Source organism: Jaculus jaculus, chromosome 14, assembly GCF_020740685.1.
Source record: "Jaculus jaculus isolate mJacJac1 chromosome 14, mJacJac1.mat.Y.cur, whole genome shotgun sequence".
In the NCBI taxonomy this organism is placed as follows: domain Eukaryota; kingdom Metazoa; phylum Chordata; class Mammalia; order Rodentia; family Dipodidae; genus Jaculus; species Jaculus jaculus.
The window spans coordinates 53179312-53198895 of NC_059115.1; the positions used below are offsets into that span (position 1 = coordinate 53179312).

At 47.2% G+C, this 19584-nt stretch overlaps 1 protein-coding gene across 1 annotated transcript; it reads right to left on the reverse strand.

Annotated features, from left to right (window-relative positions):
• Positions 1–532: 532 nt before the first annotated feature.
• F2r (coagulation factor II thrombin receptor) lies at positions 533–19267 on the reverse strand. Its single transcript, XM_045134412.1, has 2 exons — positions 19174–19267; positions 533–3746 (listed from the first exon to the last, which is right to left on the reverse strand). The coding sequence occupies exons 1-2, from the start codon at positions 19265–19267 to the stop codon at positions 2545–2547; spliced, it is 1296 nt and encodes a 431-aa protein (XP_044990347.1). The 3' UTR covers positions 533–2544.
• Positions 19268–19584: the final 317 nt, after the last annotated feature.

A 19584-nucleotide genomic window follows, 5' to 3' on the forward strand; every position in this document is an offset into this window, starting at 1 on the left:
GTAACTAAACCAATAACATCAGAGCTAGCTTCTACTTACAGTTATGTTACTTTGATGGAAGTTATTCTGTGACATCTGGAAATACCTTGTTATTGTAAATAAATGTTTAATTTGCAATTTTCTACTTTCTTTTGTTTAAAATGCCATCGTTTTCTCTAATCAGAAAAAGGAGATTTCAACCTAACTTTTTTCATTTTTTTCTAAAGATTTTTATTTTTATTTATTTATTTGAGACAGAGAGAGGGAGAGAGAGAAGGGGAGAGTGGGCACGCCTGGGCCTCTAGCCACTACAAATGAACTCCAGATGCATGTGTCCCCTTGTGCATCTGGCTAATGTGGGACTTGGAGAATCAAACCGGGGTCCTTAGGCTTCACAGGCATGCGCCTTAACTGCTAAGCCATCTCTGCAGCCCTCAACTTAATTTTTAAAAATATTTTATTTATTTATTTATTGGAGAGAGAGAGAGAGAGAGACAAAGAGAAGGGGCATACCAGGGACTCTAGCCACTGCAAATGAGCTCCAGACACATGCACCACCTTGTTCATCTAGCTTATGTGGGTCCTGGGAAATTGAACCTGGGTCCTTAGGATTCATGGGTAAGCACCTTAAACACTAAGCCATCTCTCCAGCCCCTCAACCTAATTTTTAAAATGCTTGTCAAACGCACAATTTTATTAACTTTCATTAACTCTTTTTTTATTTATTTTTATTTGAGAGTGACAGACACAGAGAGAAAGACAGATAGAGGGAGAGAGAATGGGCGCGTCAGGGCTTCCAGCCTCTGCAAACGAATTCCAGACGCGTGCGCCCCCTTGTGCATCTGGCTAACGTGGGGCCTGGGGAACCGAGCCTCGAACCGGGGTCCTTAGGCTTCACAGGCAAGCGCTTAACCGCTAAGCCATCTCTCCAGCCCAACTTTCATTAACTCTTAAGGAAAGCAAATGAATATACAGAATAATTTCCCTAGATTTCAACCTCAATTATATTTTATTCTGTTATTTTTATCTAATTGATGATCTTTTTTTTTTTTTTTTTGGTTTTCTTTTTCTGAGGTAGGGTCTCACTCTAGACCAGGAATTCAGTATGTAGTTTTAGGCTGGCCTCAAATTCTTTTCCTATCTCAGCCTCCCGAGTGCTGGGATTAAAGGCGTGCATGTCCAGCTACATGATTATTAAAAGAAACCTTTGAGTAATTTTGAACAAAACTTTTATAAATAAATAATTCTGAATAGTTGTAGAGTCAAGGGCTTTTTAAAAATAAAAATATACATCCCATATAGTGTTAAGCTATCACAACTGGAAGCAAAGCCCTAAATAGTCAAAATTCTTTAACTGATGGGGTCTTGCTTATAGGTAATACATTTGGTGATGTGTGGCTAAAACCAGTTTTTTTTTTAATATGTAACATGCAAATTTACCACACACACATCACGTTCTATATGCTAGCTATCTGCTTTGCTAGGACCAGGGCAAGACTCAGTCTTACTTCAGTCCAAGGATCCAGCACCCACCAGAGTGTGCCCAGGGGCACATAGGTGTGTCCACGCAAGAGCCAGCCTTGCAGGACTGGATGTGAACATGTGTTTGTTTTCTGTACCTAAGATGAACAGACATCTTTCATAGTTATTGCCTCTCAGGACATCACATCCTGCTTTGTAAAGTCCAGTAGATGCGATCGGTTCAAACCTTGGGAGTACCAGGGTGATAGGGGGAATGGTAGTCCCAGAGTCCCTCTCTCTGAGAGGCTCGGCTGGAGGGTTAAGACCAGCTCTGCCCTGTATCTGCTGCGTGGAGACCTCCATGCGGGTGGATGCATGCAGCTCGCAGAGTTTGCTGCTTTGAAAGGCAATCTATGCTCCTGGTGGGTCTTATGTATTCAGTGTGCAACGTGTACAAAATGCTATCCATGCGAAAGTGAGCTTTCCAACTGCTTTGATAATTTTTGAACTATGATATATTTAAAATGAAAGGCACGAGATCTTTATCTACACACACTGTAAGTATCTCATCCTTCCATCGCTTAAACACTGCTTCGTGTAACTGCAGAATGTACTTCCAAAAGCTGTTTAAGCTTGAATTATGGTATCCTTCTCTAGCTCACCTGGACATCTGATTTGCACAGTGCTAAACTCCACCATCCTAGACCTTGTACATTACATCAAAGAACTAGCCTGTTTCTCTAATTGCTAGGGGGGGAAAATGAGAGGGTGCCAAAGTGCCTATTCCATACTGTACTGCAAATAATACACGTATGTGCATACAACAAACATATATTTAAGTCACGTAGATATATAAGAGTGACGTTCAGCTACTAGTGTAGCAGTGGCAACACTCCCTTGAAATAGCCTCATCTTCTACCCCGGTTACTTTTTCTGGTAATTAAGCAATACATATGCTCAATGGCTCTCGCACGAAGCAAGCATGCAAATCTGACAGTATGTTGCTTTGAGTGGTGAAGTAAATAGTCTCTGCCAGGGACGGGCAAGTCCTTGCCCATCTACTTTTAAAACCTTTTCTTGGTAACCTGCCACCAGCCCCTTGTCCTAAGCTAGCAGCTTTTTGTATATGCTGTTATTCATGTGACTAGAGCAGGAATCCATCTTACTTGCCACCAGCTGGCCGCTGCTGTTGTAACTATTGGGATCTGAACTTTCTTTGCCGCATAGGATGCCGTAGAGATGCCTCTGGCACTCAGAGGAGGCGTAGTAGTAAATCAAGGGGTCGATGCAACAGCTCACGCTGCTGATGCAGACGCAGAGAAGGTAAGCAAAGTAGGTGGCCTCGGTGGCAGGGCTGTAGGACAGGAACAGGTAGTGCATCATCAGGAGGACGTTGGTGGGTCCAAAGCAGACGAGGAAGATACAGAAGACAGCCGCAGACAAGAATAAGGCCCGGGACTTGTTGTTCCTGTTGGTAACCGCCGAGGAGCTGAGGCATCTAATGATAGACACGTAGCAGACTGTGGAGATGGTCAACGGCACAAAAAAGAAGATGGCCGAGAAGGCCGAGAAGTAGAAGGCATAAAAGCCTTCGAGCAGGGTTCCATTGAGGACGTCATGACAGGTGGTGATGTTGAGCCCCGGGACCTGGGTGGTTTGCTCTTTGAGCAGAAGAGGCACGACGCCCGCGATGGCCATCGCCCAGATGGCCAGGCACGTGAAGGACGCTCGGCCCAGAGAGCGCCAGGACAGGGAGCGGATGGGGTACACCACGGCCAGGAAGCGGTCGATGCTTATGACGGTCATGAGCATGATGGAGGCGTACATGTTACAGTAGAACGCGGCAGTGACGAAGCGACACATGGCGGAGCCGAAGCGCCAGTCGCTGCCCGCAAAGTAATAGCTGATCTTGAAGGGCAGCGCGGACACGAAGAGCACGTCGGCCGTGGCCAGGTGCAGCATGTACACCACCGCGGGCTTCTTGACCTTCATCTTGAAGATGAACACGGCGATGGCCAGGATGTTCAGGGGCAGGCTGACTATGAACACGCACGTGTAAACGGAGGGAACAAAGAGGGTCAGCCAGGGGCTGGTCAGATACGCAGAGGCGTCTTCGGAAATGAATGGAGGGGCCAGTTTTTGAAGGGCATGGCTTCCATTGAAGGAGATCAATCTGCCTTCGGTGAACATGCTGCTCTTATTTTTCTCCTCCGTTTCTCCCCACGGCACTAGCTCAAATCTATGATCGCTGGGATTCTGGAGGAAAAATGACCGCGGGTTCACGGTAGCATTTGTTACTTTGGGCTCTGCAAAAACAAAGAAAGTGAAAAAGGTGAATGAATTCAAAAAGGCCAAAGAGACTAGTAGAGGGGACACATTCCTCCTGTTTGTTTGTGGCTGTCTCCTTAGGGGAGTGGGAGGAAAAGATCTGGCCATGCACACTTGGATAACAAACTTCAGTGCAAATAAAATAACTCCGAGTATTGTGCAATATTCTGTTTGGATACAAACCAACCTCCCAACTCTGCTCTTCAAAGAGGCAAAGGTGAGTGAGACACTTCCCTGCAGACCTCAGGGAATGCGCAGCCACCCACTGTCTACACATACAGTCACCCCCAGCTTCCATGACGTCTCTTTCTGCCTCAGCTCATTTGCACCATCTTGAGAAACCCACTCCTCCCAATGGAAAAATCCATGTGGACGCCGGGCTCGGTGGCGCGTGCCTGTAGTCCCGGCTACTCGGGAGGTTGAGGAGGGAGGATCGCTTGAGTCCAGGAATTCTGGGCTGCAGTGAGCTATGCTGATCGAGAGTCTGCACTAAGTTCGGCATCATGGTGACCTCCCGGGAGCGGGGAACCACCAGGTTGCCTAAGGAGGGGTGAACCAGCCCAGACAGGAAACAAGAGCAGGTCAAAAATCCACATGGAGGGCTGGAGAGATGGCTTAGCAGTTAAACGCTTGCCTGTGAAGCCTAAGGACCCCGGTTCGAGGCTCGGTTCCCCAGGTCCCACGTTAGCCAGATGCACAAGGGGGCGCATGCGTCTGGAGTTCGTTTGCAGAGGCTGGAAGCCCTGGCGCGCCCATTCTCTCTCTCTCTCCCTCTATCTGTCCTCTCTGTGTCTGTCGCTCTCAAATAAATAAATAAAAAAATTTAAAAAAAATCCACATGGAAAGCAGAGGGGAATTGACAGAGGTCACAGGGCACGCGGCGTATTCAGAATAGGACCCAGGATTCCTTGATTCTATGACTACAGCCTTCATGGCATAGTTTCCTCTGTGATATTTGGGTTGCTTTCATAGGAGAATGCCCTAGATCTCTCCAGACCAAGGACACTCAGGCTATCGTCTAACATAACAAACATGACACCTATCACCTTAATTATCAAACTGCATCCTTGTAAAGCAAGGGAGATGTTCTTGGCTATGAACATCCTACCATAGACCTGGCTTGGTTCTAGAATGCTAAATGTCTCAAGGTGTGTGTCTGGTCAACCAGGTATCTTTGAAGTATCAACCAGAGAGCCAAAGAAAGGGCCGGTTTCATCCATCTTTATCACCACCTTCCATCCCGACAACCACCTGGAAGTGTTCATCAGAGAAAAGTAAAAACACCCTCCAAGTTCAGTTAGCTTTGACTGGCAAAGAGTGCTGCTAAAATTTTGTCATTGAGGAGACAGGGACCAAGAACCCTTTGCTGGGCATTAGGAAGCTGAGGTGAGGCAATCCAGAACCACAGAGGACGAGGGGCAAGATTTCTGCTGTGGGTCTCTTCGAGGGACATTACAGGAGTTAAAACTTGGCTGGACAAGTACAGTGGCATTTCAGACTTCTGGTTTTGTTTATCTGCAAGCACTGACTTACAGAGAGGCATGATGTAATAAGAATGTGGGCTGTTCTGGTAGGAACCCACCAGAGCAAACCACCTATTAAATAAAAATTATAGATTCTGAACCCCCCCTTCACTACTACATCAATGGCCTGAAGGCGTTAGGTTCCCAGGATGGTAGAAGGGGAGGGCACGTCAGAAGAGGGGTGAATCTTGGAGGGTAGAAGTGGGGAGGGATGAATCTTGGAAGAAAGAATGGTACAGGGCCTTGCTTTTCAGTGACTTTTAGCTTGAGACACGGCCAAAGTCATGTCTGTGAAAATGTGAAATCGATATTTGGTTCTTGTCTCATTCCTGGCATATGGCTAAGATTCTTGTCATCTCTAGGGTGATAAGATGTTTTTTGTTTTTGGTATGGTACTGAGTTGACTGGTGTTCCCAGTGGCCCCCCGATAGGTTCAGAATGAAAGCCAGGTCAGAGGAAAGACCCTGGCATGACAGAGGGCAGGAAGTCTCCCGTCCCTTCCTGCACACCTTGCCGTAAGCCACTTTTCCACCTGGCTGCCCATCAGCATCCGTTGTAATGACCTTTATGATAAATTGGGAACAGAAGCCACTCTACTGGGTTAACTGGATCTGAGAAGACAAGGGAACCCCTGACACATAGCCAGTTTCAGAGATTCTGAAGGCCCCTGCTTGAGATGACCCTCTGAGGTGGGGTCTGTCTTATGGGACTGAGCCCTTAACCTATATAAATTTCAGGTGGATAGGAAAAATAGCTCCAAAATACCTATTGTACAACATGGTAACTGTAGTCAATAACAATGCATTGTACATGTGAAATTTTCTGAGAATAGACTTTAAGGTGTTTTCACCACAAAAAAGCAAATATGGCATATAATCATATGGTAATTACTTTGTATACATATTTCAAAACATTTTGTATACATACATACATACAAATGTTGCCAATAAAAAAAAAAAAGATAGCATGCGCCACCTTGTGCATCTGGCTTACGTGGGTCCTGGGGAATCAAACCTTTGGCTTTGCAAACAAGCACCTTAACCGCTAAGATATCTATCCCTCCAGCTCAGAAGTGTTTCTTTTAATCTCCAAATCTCCGGTACAGAGCTGCCTGGGGCAGGTTCTTCTTGTTTTATATGTTATGTGTAGGGTGTGTGACCATGTGGGTATGCATGTTTGCATGTGTGTGCACGTGTGTGTGCAGACAGAGGCCAGAGGTCTCCGGTGAGTGTTTTCCCCAATTGCGCTCCACGTTATTATTATTATTATTAACTATTTTGCAACAGGGTCTCTTGCGGGACCTAGTGCTCTTTGGCTCTGCTGGACTAGCTGGCCAGCGTGTCCTAGGGGATCTTCTCGCATTTTCCGTGGGTACGAGGGAGCACAGCTCCCCATGCTTGCTTGGGTTGCAAGCACTTTACCAGTTGGGCCATCTCCCCACAAGCAGGTCTCCTTAAATCACTTACTACATATTGCCTTCTAAGACCGGCTGTGCCAGGAGTTATGAACTCAGTGTAGAAACATTAAAAGGGGTTTGAGTGCCTATCTGGCCTACAAATCTAGCAACTGAGCTGCCCAGGTGAAAAGTCCCTTACATTCCCTTTGGAAACTGTAAAAACTAAGTGATGTACGAAAGTCTTACTGTCCTTTCCCTCCCACTTCCATATAGCATGCTTTTACAGCTGTTCACTCAACTACTTTGAACTGAAATGGATATAGGCTCCTATTGTCCTTCTATTTAGCAATGTTTAATTCTGTACTCCTACAAGGGACATATACTATCTAGCTTGGCTGTCAGACCTGTCAGTCAAATCGTAAATTTACATCCTGTTCCAGAAGTGTTTATGATTTACTGGGTCAGTCACGCAGGGCTTGACATCAGACAGTCCCAGTGGAATGTGAAACTCTCCTCATGGTCACCAGGAATGTACGGGAGCTGAAGGAAAGAATGAGTGGGTTCTGGCACTTCAACCTCACAAACACATATCTATAAAAATGCCGACCTAGGACTGGAGAGATGGCTTAGTGGTTATGGCGCTTGCCTGCAAAGCCTAATGACCTGGGTTTGACTCCCCAGTACCCACATAAAGCCAGACACGCAAAGTAGCACCTGCATCTGGAGTTCATTTGCAGCTGCTAGAGGCCCTGGTGTGTCTATTCTCTGTCTCCCTTCTCTCTCTCTCTCTCTCTGCTTGCAAAGAAAAAAAAATTAAAAATAGGCTGACATGGAAGAACCTTCATGAACGGTGATTCTCTGATCTGCTTCATGAGTCAGCTCAGACGGAGGTTTTTGGTGATGCCAAGGGGAAGGAACTCACAAACACGGCGGGCGCTAGTACGAATCCAGAGGTGACCTGAGAGAAACTTGGGGAGCCAGCTAAGCTGTTTCTTTTCTTTTCTTCTTTCCTTTTCTCTCTCTCTCTCTCTCTCTCTCTCTTTTATCCTAGATGGTGTCCAAATAAAACTGTCACAACTTGGTTTTAGTACTTTGACCACCAGTATTTGTTTTCCACAGTGTCTTTCCTGGCTGGCTCTTTTTGAGAAGCACAATATTTATGACATTATATCTATGGAAACACATACTATTTACCTGCTGGAACCAGGAAGAATGCATAATCCCTTGATTAAGTATCACTGCCTAAGGCCTTATGATTTCTTGTCACTGCAGATGTGATAGTATCTTTTTCTGTGGGTGCGAAATTAAAGAATACCAGTAAAATATATCATATATATATATAAAATATATCATATATATATATATATATATATATATATATATATAGTTTTGTTTTGGCTTTTCAAGGTAGGGTCGCACTCTAGCCCAGGCTAACCTGGAATTCACTATGTCACCTCAGAGTGGTCTTGTCTGCCTGCCAAGCGCTAGGATTAAAGGTGTGTACCACCACACCCAGCATATTTTTGTTAATTTTTAAAATATTTATTTATTTATGAGAGAGAAGTGTGGGGGGGGAATATGGGCACTCCAGGGCCTCTAGCTACTGCAGACGAACTCCAGACACATGCGCCACCTTGTGCATCTTACTTATGTGGGAATCAAACCTGAGTCCTTAGGCTCCGCAGGCAAGTGCCTTAATGGCTAAACCATCTCTCCAGCTCAAAAGCATATTTTTAAAAGGGGTATAAATCAGCATTATACAAATACTCCAACCAAGCAAGGTGAAGAAATATTTCCAACTAGCTCAAAACCCTCAGGCTGAATCCGAGTTTGCTCCTCTGAACTTCCCCACACTGCCGGCACGGCTCAGAGGTAAAGGAGAAAATGTCAGCCGGCCAAGAGTCTTTTCATGGTTAAGCTTTGTCCCACAGACTGCTTACCTAAGGTTCACTTAACATATCGTATGGGTAATACCCCAGAGGGGTTTGGACTAATTTAGCTTAAATACAGACTAACTCTGGAGACCTGAAATAGTGAGACAGGTCATGTGGCTTTTCTAAATTTGCTGAGATCTGGCTGGAAGCAGAGGGGTGACTCTTTTCACATCCCGATCGATCCTAGGATGTACACCATGCCAGAGGCCTCAGCTGTGACTCAGTGTCCTGCCCCAGGGCTCACACTTTGGGGAATCAGCCAGACTGGAGTCCAAGGACACAAGAGGTTGGCTGTGGCTTGTACTTCACAGGCTAAGGGGATGAACAGAAGGAGGATGGATGACAGGAGCATGAAAGAAAAGTACTGTCGGGCTGGAGAGATGGCTTAGCGGTTAAGTGCTTGCCTGTGAAGCCTAAGGACCCCGGTTCGAGGCTCGGTTCCCCAGGACCCACGTTAGTCAGATGCACAAGGGGGCGCACGTGTCTGGAGTTCATTTGCAGTGGCTGGAGGCCCTGGTGTGCCCATTCTCTCTCTCTCTCTGCCTCTTTCTCTCTCTGGTGCTCTCAAATAAATAAATAAAAATAAAAATAAAGAAAAGTACTATTAAGTAGGGCACAGCAGCCCGCTGGAATGCCGCAGTCTTTCCAACTCAAACACACACCATGTTCTCATGAAGAACCAGTGCCCTACAAGAAAGAGCTGCCTTCAGATCTGGGACAGGAAGTGCCTAAAATGAGCCGTGAACATCTTCAAAGAGGCTTAGGTCAAAAAGACTGTGGTGTTGGGCTGGAGAGATGGCTTAGCAGTTAAGGCGTTTGCCTGCAAAGCCAAAGGACGTAATCCAGATAAACAAGGGAGCGCATGCATTTGGAATTCGTTTGCAGTGGCTAGAAGCCCTGATGTGTCTATTCATTCTTTCTCTCTCTCTGCTTTGTTCTCTCTCAAATAAATAAATAAAAAATATATTTTTAAAAAGACTGTGGTGTCCATCTGAAAGGCTCCCACTGGCCACAGGTGAGGAAATTTGATCATGAAACGAATCATGACGGAAATGATCCCAAATACTTCACACCTGTTTAGATCCCGGAACTCAAGCTGCAGTTGGTCAGATCCAATATGTGACAAAGTCTTTAAGATATATGGCCCGTTTCTTTGCTAAACAGCAATAAAAGGGGGTGCAGATATGGGATCTCTGGGTTTGACCACCAGCACTGCACAATAAAAGGGGATGAGGGGGCTTTTGGATTGAAAGGGGGAAGGCAGTTTTCAAGGGGATCTTCCTTGGTTTACACAAAGGACTCAGCAACAGGAATTTATGAGCCCATTTGGAAAAAATTGAGCCCACATTGACTATTAACTAATATTCAGGAAATATTTATTCTTTATGTTGTGCTAATGATACTGGGCTTATGAAAGGAAAAGAGTTCTTATCTCTGGATTATATGCTGATATATTTACGAGTAAAATGAGATGATGCCTGAAGTTTCCTTTAAAATTCTCCAGTTGAGGAATACAGCAAGACTATATGGTGAAATAAAATTACTCACATGTAAATAATGTTGAAACTAGATGATGGGGCATGGGGATTAACTATCCTTTTTTTTTTTGCATATACTTGACAGCTCCTATAATAAAAAAAATTAAAAGCAAAACAAATATTTTATAATCTTTACTTGCTACTAGAAACTCAGGGTAAGTGCTTTTATTTATTTATGTGTGGTGGTGTGTGTGGGAGTGAGTTAGAGGACAACCCCGAGGTGTTTCTCTTCTCCACCCACCTTCCTTTATTTTTAACTTTTTTGTTTGTTTTTCCAGGTAGGGTCTCACTCTAGTCCAGGCTGACCTGGAGTTCACTCTGTAGTTTCAGGGTGGCCTTGGACTCATGGCGATCCTCCTACATCTGCCTCCCCAGTGCTAGGATTGAAGGCATGCACCACCATGCCCAGCTTTTATTTTTAAAATATTTTTGTTTTGGTTTGGTTTTTGAGGTATAGTCATACTCTAGCCCAGGTGGAACTAGAATTCACTATGTAGTCTCAAGGTGGCCTTGAACTCACGACGAGTGCCTTAACCGTTGAGCCATCTCTCCAGCCCGTTCACCCAGCTCCTTGAGGCAGGTTCTCTTTTGCCATCACTGCTTGTGAGCTTTGGGATTCTCCTGGCTCTGTCTCCCACTGCATTAGGTGCGTAGGGATTACAGATGCATGAGCCGCTCACTCACTTTGTGTCAGGCTCTTCAAGGGCGCCGAGGAGGACCGAACACAGATTTGCAAGCTTGCAAGCAAGTGCCTTTAATTACTAAGCCGTCTCCCCGGCTTGTGTTTGTTTCTTGTGCCTAAGTTCTGAAGGAGAGGCTCTAGAGCGTCCATGTGAACACAGCTTTCTATGCGAGCAAGTCACTCGGTATCAAGTTTCTACAGGCTTTTCTGGAATAGGAAGTAATTGCTATGTGCAAAACATTCACTTTTGTTAGATACCTACTAAGCACCAAGCACTCTGCTTGCCTTATCTCACTCAACTCTACTATTTATTTATTTATTTATGGTTTTTTTCAAGGTAGGGTCTCATTCTAGCCCAGGCTGACCTGGAATTCACTATGCAGTCTCAGGGTGGCCTTGAACTCAAGGCGATCCTCCTACCTCTGCTTCCCAAGTGCTGGGATTAAAGGCATGTGCCACCATGCCCGGCTTCTATTTTTTTTTTTTAATTTTATTTATTTATTTGCAAGGAGAGAGAGTGAGAGAGAGAAGAGAAGAGAAGAGGCGACAGAGAGAATGAGTACGCCAGGGCCTGTTGTCATTTCAAACAAACTCTAGACCTATGTGCCCTTTGTGTGTTTGGCTTACATGGGTCCTGGGGAATCGAACTTAGGTCCTTTGGTTTCACAGGCAAATGCATTAACCACTAAGCCATCTCTCCAGCCCAACTCTGTCATTTCTGTAAGCGCAGTGTTATAACCCTCATTTCACAAGTGCCATCATGGAGACGCAGACAGGCTAAGCAACCAATGCTAAAACCACACAGCCAGTACATGGAGAAGACAGGGGCTTGAACCTACATCTGCCGAGCTCCTAAGCTCATCCTCTTTGACCACACTGAAACATCCTTTTTTTAAAAATTTGTTTATTTACTTCTTTTTTTCTTTGGAGACAGGGCCTTCCTATGTAGGTAGGACAGGTTGACCTCTAACCTGTGATCCTCCAGCCTTAACCTCCTGAGTGCTGGGATTAGAGATGTACACCAACACGTCCAGCTCATTATTTCTTAAAAAAAAAAAAAAGAAAAGTTCAAAGTAGAATAAGCCAAGCCCGGACTGCTACTCCCTGGGGGCTGCCTCTCTCCCACACACACAGGCAGGCCTAAGGGGAAGCATATAGCTCAGAAGTCATAGTGATGTTCCCAAGGCTCAGGGACACACAAATAAAAAGTAAGGGAAGCCCCGGCTAGGGGTGCCCAGAGGCAGGAGCAGGGCATTGTAGTTAGGAGACGGGCCTCCCAGACTTGCCCCATCCCTCCAGGCCAGCGCGACTGCCCAGCAGCCACATCCCTGAGTTCCTGTCTCAGGAAAGCTGCGTCTCACACCGACCATTCAGCAAGAGAAAACAAAGACCAATTCAATCAGGGCACTTAAGGATCCCCAAGTCCTCCGCGCCCCCACCTCCAGCTGTCTCTACTCCCAGCCACTCCGGTAGTTTTTGAATTTGAACTCATTGAATAAGTTCTGGCTTCGATAGAAACTCACAAGCAGCACGTCTGGGAAGCGAGGGCTGCAATGAGATGCTTACAACGAGACGCCCGGATGTACAGCGAGTGGAAGAGAAGCGAGGGCTGTTTAGCGAGCTGCCGCTTCGGTCTACGTACACAATGGGTGTGCGTGCACACTGCTGCCCGCGCTCCCACCGTGCCACGCCGTAAAGAAGATTTGCACTTCTTACTGCTGCTTAGCAGAAAATGCCAGTCGGCACCTGTCTGCAGTGTTAGAAGTCTGGCTGACATCTAATATGTCACAAACTTGAAATACACATTATAGAATGTCCTTTCCTAGAGCTACACACATTTGTTCAATTTGCTTCCGAGTGAAAACTGTAGGCCAGTCCTGTCATTTCAAGTGGTTATTCCCCCCCCCCTCACCTCCTGAGGTAGGGTCTTGCTCTTGCCCCAGCTGAACTGGAATTCACTCCAGAGTCTCAGGGAGGCCTCGAACTCACAGTGATCCTCCTACCTCTGCCTCCTGAGTGCTGGGATGAAAGGCGTGTACCACCACGCCCAGCTCATGGTTACTTTTTTTTTTTCCCCAAATTTTTATTAACAACTTCCATGATTATAAAAAATATCTCATGGTAATACCCTTCCCCGCCCCCCCCCACTTTCCCCTGTGAAATTCCACTCTCCATCATATCCCCTCCCCTTTTCAGTCTCTCTTTTATTTTGATGTCATGATTTTTCCTCTTCTTCATGGTTACTTTTGAAAGTACATAAGTAATGCACAGGCTGTAAGGATGGCATGGCCAGCCCTTGAGAAGCTGAGGCAGGAGGACTGTGTTTCAAAAACAGATGAGAGGAAAAGATGATGACATCCAAGTAAAAGAGAGACTGACTGAGAGAGGGAGGAGATATGGAGAGTGAAGTTGTGAAGGGGAAAGCGGAGTGGGGAGGAATTACCATGCTTTATTGCCTAGAATTATGGAAGTCGTCAATAAAAAAATAAATGTTAAAAAAAAGAAAAGCCAAAAAACAAACAAAAAAACCAAACCCACTAAATAAATGACAAACAATACTCTCCCACAACTTCCATAGATTTTGCTGAGAACCATATCAAGATCACGAAGGGAGAGAATATCTGGGGAAGCGCTCCCTTAACCAGAAAATCCCCCAGCCTACACTGTCATTCACTCAGACAGCTCTGGGAAGAAATAAGGTAGAGGAAACGGCAGAAGGAAAGAAGCAAGGAATGAGAAAGTCTGAATGGCGAAGGTGCAGACCCCTGATTCTAGTTAACATGGTAAAAAAGAATAAAGGAAGGTCATTCTCCTGGCTATTACGGCCTTGGGATGGTGTCTGCGATGGGAGGGGACCATGGGCGCTCAGGAATCCCAGTGAACAGAGCTGTCCCCAGAATGGTAAACGTAGAGACAAAAAGCAAATTGGAGCTTCTTAAGGCTTAGCGTGGAGAGGGAAACTAGGGACTGACTGTTCAATGGCATGGGGTATTTTTTGGAGGTAACAAATGGTAAATGACATAGAATTGTACAATTCACTGTTTGTTTTTGTTAAAGAGGGTCTCATGTATCCCAGGCTAACCCTGTACGTGATATGTAGCCCTTGATAACTTTGGATGCATGATCCTTCTGCCTCCACCTTCCAAATGCTGGGATGACAGGTGTGTGTCACCACATCTGGTTTATGTACTGCCAGGGATGGAATCCAGGGCTCTATGTGTGCAGGTTAAGCAAGCACTCCTTGAGCTAGACTCCTAACCCAAAGTGGTTGTTTATATGTTCTGAGAATTTCATCTCAATTTCAAGAAATAATAAAAGAAGGAAGGAGGGAAGGGTGGGAAAAGAGAGCGACAGACAAAAATATACAGACAGAAGCGGAAGAAGGAAGGAGGGAAGGGTGGGAAAAGAGAGCGACAGACAAAAATATACAGACAGAAGCGGGCATGGCAGCGCACGCCTTTAATCCCAGCACTCAGGAGGCAGAGGTAGGAGGATTGCCATGAGTTCGAGGCCACCCTGAGACTACGGAGTGAGTTTCAGGTCAGCCTGAGCTAGAATGAGATTCTACCTCTAAAAACAAAACAAAATACAGACAGGAATTCCTACAGAAAAGGGGCCTTGGGTGTCTAAATGAGGAAAGCAGCAGAAACCCGGCATCCTGGGGACCGCGTCGTGTCAGGGCCCTTCTGCTCAAGGTCCAGCAGAGTTCTAGTTTGCGAGGGTGACGGACACAGGAGAAATGACAGAGAACGAGGGAAGGAAAACAAAAAGGCACACTCTACGAATGAGCAAGTGTTTTGGAAAAGAAGTATTTTTTTTTTTTTTTTGCTGTTTTTTTTTTGTTGTTGTTTTGTTGTTGTTGTTTCGAGGTAAGGTCTCACTCTGGCCCAGGCTGACCTGGAATTAACTATGTAGTCTCAGGGTGGCCTCGAACTCACAGTGATCCTGCTACCTCTGCCTCCCAAGTGCTGGGATTAAAGGCGTGCGCCACTACGCCTGGCAAAAGAAGCAATTTTGCTGGGAAGGACCAAGTCCATGCACAGCACGTGGTAGTCTGCAGAGACAGGAAGGGCGGAGCTGTGCTAGATGGGGAAGATGCCCAGAGAAGGGTCAGGGTAGAGGCAACCAGTGGAGACCACAGGAGAGGATTCTGAGAAGGAATTCCCTCAAAAAAAAAAAAAAAAAAAAAAAAAATCCTCAAAAGCTGGGCATGGGGGCTCATGCATTTAACTCCAGCTCTCAGGAGGCTGAGGTGGGAGGATCGGTATGAGTTCGAGGCCAGCCTGCCCACAGAGTTGAGTTCTAGGTCAGTCAGGCCAGAGTGAGATTCTGCATCAAAAAAACAGAAAAGAAAGAAAAGATCCTCACACAAAGAAGGATGAGTGGGCAAATTAGGAAAGAACCTACTCTTGGTGTCCTGTATGAAGTAAAAGCAAGCCAGAAGAGGCGCATGTAGAAGCCCTTGCACTTGGCAGGCTGAGGCAGGAAGATCACTGTGAGTTTGAGGCTAGCCTGGGTAACATACTGAGTTCCAGCCTAACCTAGGCTACAGAGTGAGACCCTATTTCAAAACAAAAACAAAGCCAATTTAATATGAAAGGGAGAGAGAGTGAGAAAAGTAAAAACTGTGGGAGACAATTACTTGCCAGTTCCAACTTTTAGGCTTCATAGAGCTTTCTGGTCACCGTAGGGAAAAGCTTCCAACCAGCTTTGGGTCTTCTGATTTAGGCCCAAGATCGCCAGAATTTGGTAAGAGCCAGTTAGTTAAATAGCTTATTCCTAGCCGGGCGTGGTGGCGCACACCTTTAATCCCAGCACTCGGGAGGCAGAGGTAGGAGGATCGCCGTGAGTTCGAGGCCACCCTGAGAATACACAGTGAATTCCAGGTCAACCTGAGCCAGAGGTGAGACCCTACCTTGAAAAAAAAAAAATCTTATTAAAAAAAAAAAAATCTTATTCCTGAGTAGGGTTCTAGTTCTGTTCAGTTTTATCCTGTGTTAGCAACACAAGGGCAGCATACCACAGTCTGTGCACAGTCTTGTCACTGAATGCCACCTTTCTGTGCTGCAGAGTCAGTAGAGCTCAGACCTTGTTCTTTATCTCTTATTGTCAGAGGGGCTCCGAGTTGGCATGGCTTCCTTTCGATACAGTTAGGGTACAGGAAGCCTGCATTTACAAAAGGCTAGCCTGAGGTCAAGGGTCTCAGTCCCACCTCTACTAGACTAGTGACTTGACCATTGATGGTCTCAGTATACTCATCTGTAAAGTGGGGACACCATCTACCCAAAGGATAGCAATAAGAATGGCCGTCCACGCGCCACATCCACTGGCTGCAGGCTATGGCAGATGCTCATAGACAGTAGCAGTCTCATCAAACGGGACATGTGAGGCAGGGGGAGGCCCATCTGGCTAGGAGTGGCATGGGGACAGAAGCCAGTGAAAGCATACACCTGGCCCGGGGGGGAGGAAGGAGAGGGGTGGGCTGCAATGTGTAAAAGGCGGTGCTACAGAGAGGTTGGTGATCTGTGGGGGAGGTGGGGGACACTTCACTCCTTGCTGATGAACTGGGCTTGACTGTGTGAGAGGAAGGGAAATACCACCAAACACATTCTACCAGTTACTGCAAGTAATTCTTGACTCTTTAAGCCTCTAGGTCTTTTTTATTTTTATTTTTTTAACTTTTTGAGGTAGGGCCTCGCTCTAGCCCAGGCTGATCTGAAATTCACTATGTCGTCTCAGGATGGCCTCGAACTCACTGTGATTCTCCTACCTCTGCCTATCAAATGCGGGGGCTAAAGGCGTGCACAGCCATGCCCCTGCAAGCCTCTAGATCTTCATAAAATTGTAAACATCACCTTTTGCTCTTGGGCACCAGCTCTCTTTAATGAACACAAGTCATTTCATTTAAACTGTGCCTGTCCCAAGGCATATTAACGGCTTGATGAGTTTACATGTTTCTCAACAAATATCTGTGGAGTGAATTTGCTCTAAACTTCGGCGGGGGTGGGGGGGGGTGGGGGTGGGGGGAATGGAAGTTCATGATCTTGGCTGGAGAGAGGAGATCCTCACAAAGTGATAAGGCAGGAAATGCCTAGATGAGTGGGGACAGAAAGTCCAAATGCCTCAGAAAAGCTGAAACAGGTTGGGAGGGCTACACTGAAGGGGTTCCTAACACAGAGTTGGGAGTCTGGGGCAGTAAGACAATTCACTCAGCAAGGGCATGTCAAGGGTTGGGGAGGTGTTGTTGGGTGGCAGGAAGACCCCAACACAGTGTTTTGTGTCAGGTATGGCTTACTGTTGCTGGCATACCATGACAATACAAAGCTGACTTGTTCTGGTTGATATTTTAAAAATATTTTTATTTTTATTTATTTATTTGGAGAGAGAGAGACAGAGATTAGGTGCTCCAGGGCATCCAGCCACTGCAAATGAACTACAGATGCATGCGCCACCTTGTGCATCTGGCTTATGTGAGTCCTGGGGAATTGAACCCCGGTCCTTTAGTTTTGCAGGCAAGCACTTGAACTGCTAAGCCATCTCTCCAGCCCTGCTGGTCAATATTTTTAGTGAGTTTAAACTCTTTAAGGACCAGGGCCCCATTTAATGCTTGCACCCACTTCAATAATTTCACCTTGCAATGGCAGTAGGCCTTAGCGTTATCAAAAGGGGATAAACCCTCACCTTATAATCAAGGTGCTTTGAGAGGGTAGGAAGAGACAATGTGGGTGGGAAGCCTCCTGGCTCAGAGCTGGATATGGAATTCTGCACCTAACACTCACTCCTTTTCTTCTTCCATCATTCTTTCTCCTTGGCCTCTCAAACGCCTCTAGAATCCAGTGTGGACAGACACATTAGCCAACGTTTGTTCAGTGGTCATTCTGTTTACACAGGCACTGTCCGTCTTGGCATGTCCCATCCCTTCCATGAGAAGGTAAGCGTCCAGCAGTCCTCCTGGGGGACTCCTATTGAGGAAGGGAGGCTGTGGATGGGGCATCTGCACACACGCCTGTGCCCAGCACTGCCCAGATCCCAGAATCGGCACTCTCAGGGGCCTTTTCCAAACTAAAACCGAAAAATCACATGAAGGTATGGGAAATCACATCTCAGGGCGCACGTTTTCAGTTCTTCCCCCACACAGTTGGTGATAAGGTTTGTCCTATCCACAGGACGCCTGGCTGGTGGTAGCTAACCTTGGGGGCCACTGTCTGGGGCTCTGAATATTTCTGTAGCATCCCTTCCAACTTGCACCCAGCAAAGACAGAAAGCAGGAAACACACGCTATGTCTTTGTCACCTCTTAATCCCGATGTGTGGGAGCAATACAGCGCGCATTCTTGCACCGATAACAAAACCAACAAATTAACCCGCCAGCTACATGGCTGAAAGTCTCTGACATCCTATTGCTAGCAAGAAATTCAAAACCATGTTTCCACTTTTTAATTAGGGCCTTTACAGGCTCAAAAAACAACTCTTTTGACTAGCTTCGGAGGAAGTAGAAAATAGGTGACCAAATGAATTGACCCAGTTCATTTACGGATTGGTTAAACAGCCAGAAACTTAAAAATACATTATTGGTAGGGTAGGTACGGGGTGTGTGTGGGGGGGGGGGGCAGGAAATCCCCATGCGACAGATGAGAAATTCCTCAAAGAATGAGACCTGACTGTGTCTGAGGGAGCCTGGTTCTGGGGACGAGTCTCCTTCCCTAACCCAGAAGGAAATGAGTTTCGGATAACAAAGACCCTAACAATAGCTACTACCCGGTGGCTCCGTGTTATCGACGTATATCTCAAACCCTGACCACCTCCTGGGGACCGGCTCAGCTGGGGACTGCTAGTCTTTGTCTGCCAAATGTGCCACGGGCCTCCCCCCTCCCCTTTTTCTTAAACACCACTTTCTTTCCCCTATAAAACGTGCAAGAAGAAGAAGGAAAACAACTCCAAACAAAAAATCAAGTGCAAAACTTTAGCGGGAACGGTCCTCTACACAAAAACACCCGTAATCGTTATCGGGGCAACATAGAACCCTTTCTTTATGAAGGTGGTCTTGCAAGAAACAGGCTACACAATGACCACCATTGAGGAGCATAGCCCCCCTCCTCCCTACCCAGCACCCCGAGGCAGGCGGGATGCGTCTTCCAAAGGGGCGCTGGGGTGCCGAGAAGCGGGTGGCAAGGATGTGACCAAGGGGGCGGTGTGGGGTGGGGGGATGGAAGCTTCGGATCAAACGTCCGCTTGGCTTCCCGAGCCAACGGAGACGGGGTGCGGCGCCGTGCACCCCCCCACACCCGGCCCCCGGGCGCCCCTCCTCCGGCCGCCGCGCCGGCCGTTCTCACCTGGCTTGCGGTGGGCGCGGGGGCGGGCGCCCAGGAGCGGGCCGCACAGGCTGAGGCCGGCGGCCAGCAGCAGCAGCAGGCGCCGCGGCCCCATTGTCCCGAGCCGGCGAGGTACCGCTGCTCCCGAGGAAGGCGCCCCGCGGCCGAGGGCGGGCTGGGCTGGGCCGGGCGCGCTCCGGCTTCCCGCCGACCGAGCGGAGCCTGCGGGCAGCGGGCTGTAGGCTGTGCGCTCTGCGGGCGGAGAGTTCGGGACTGGGACCAGACCGCGGGCCGGGGGCGGGGCCGGGCCGGGCGGGCTGGGCGTGTCCCGGTCTCCCTTCCCGAGCCCTCCCCTCTCCTCCTGTCCCGTGCCCTCCCCTCCTCTCTCGCCCCTTCCCCTCCTGTCCTCTCCCCTCCCCTCCCCTCCCCTGT

Excerpts from the sequence above, each read along its gene's own strand:
- F2r (XM_045134412.1), bottom strand. The coding sequence starts at position 19,267 with ATGGGGCCGCGGCGCCTGCTGCTGCTGCTGGCCGCCGGCCTCAGCCTG. Across the intron at positions 3,747-19,173 it reads CCGCGCCCACCGCAAGCCAG|AGCCCAAAGTAACAAATGCT; the intron begins GTGAGAACGGCC and ends TTGTTTTTGCAG.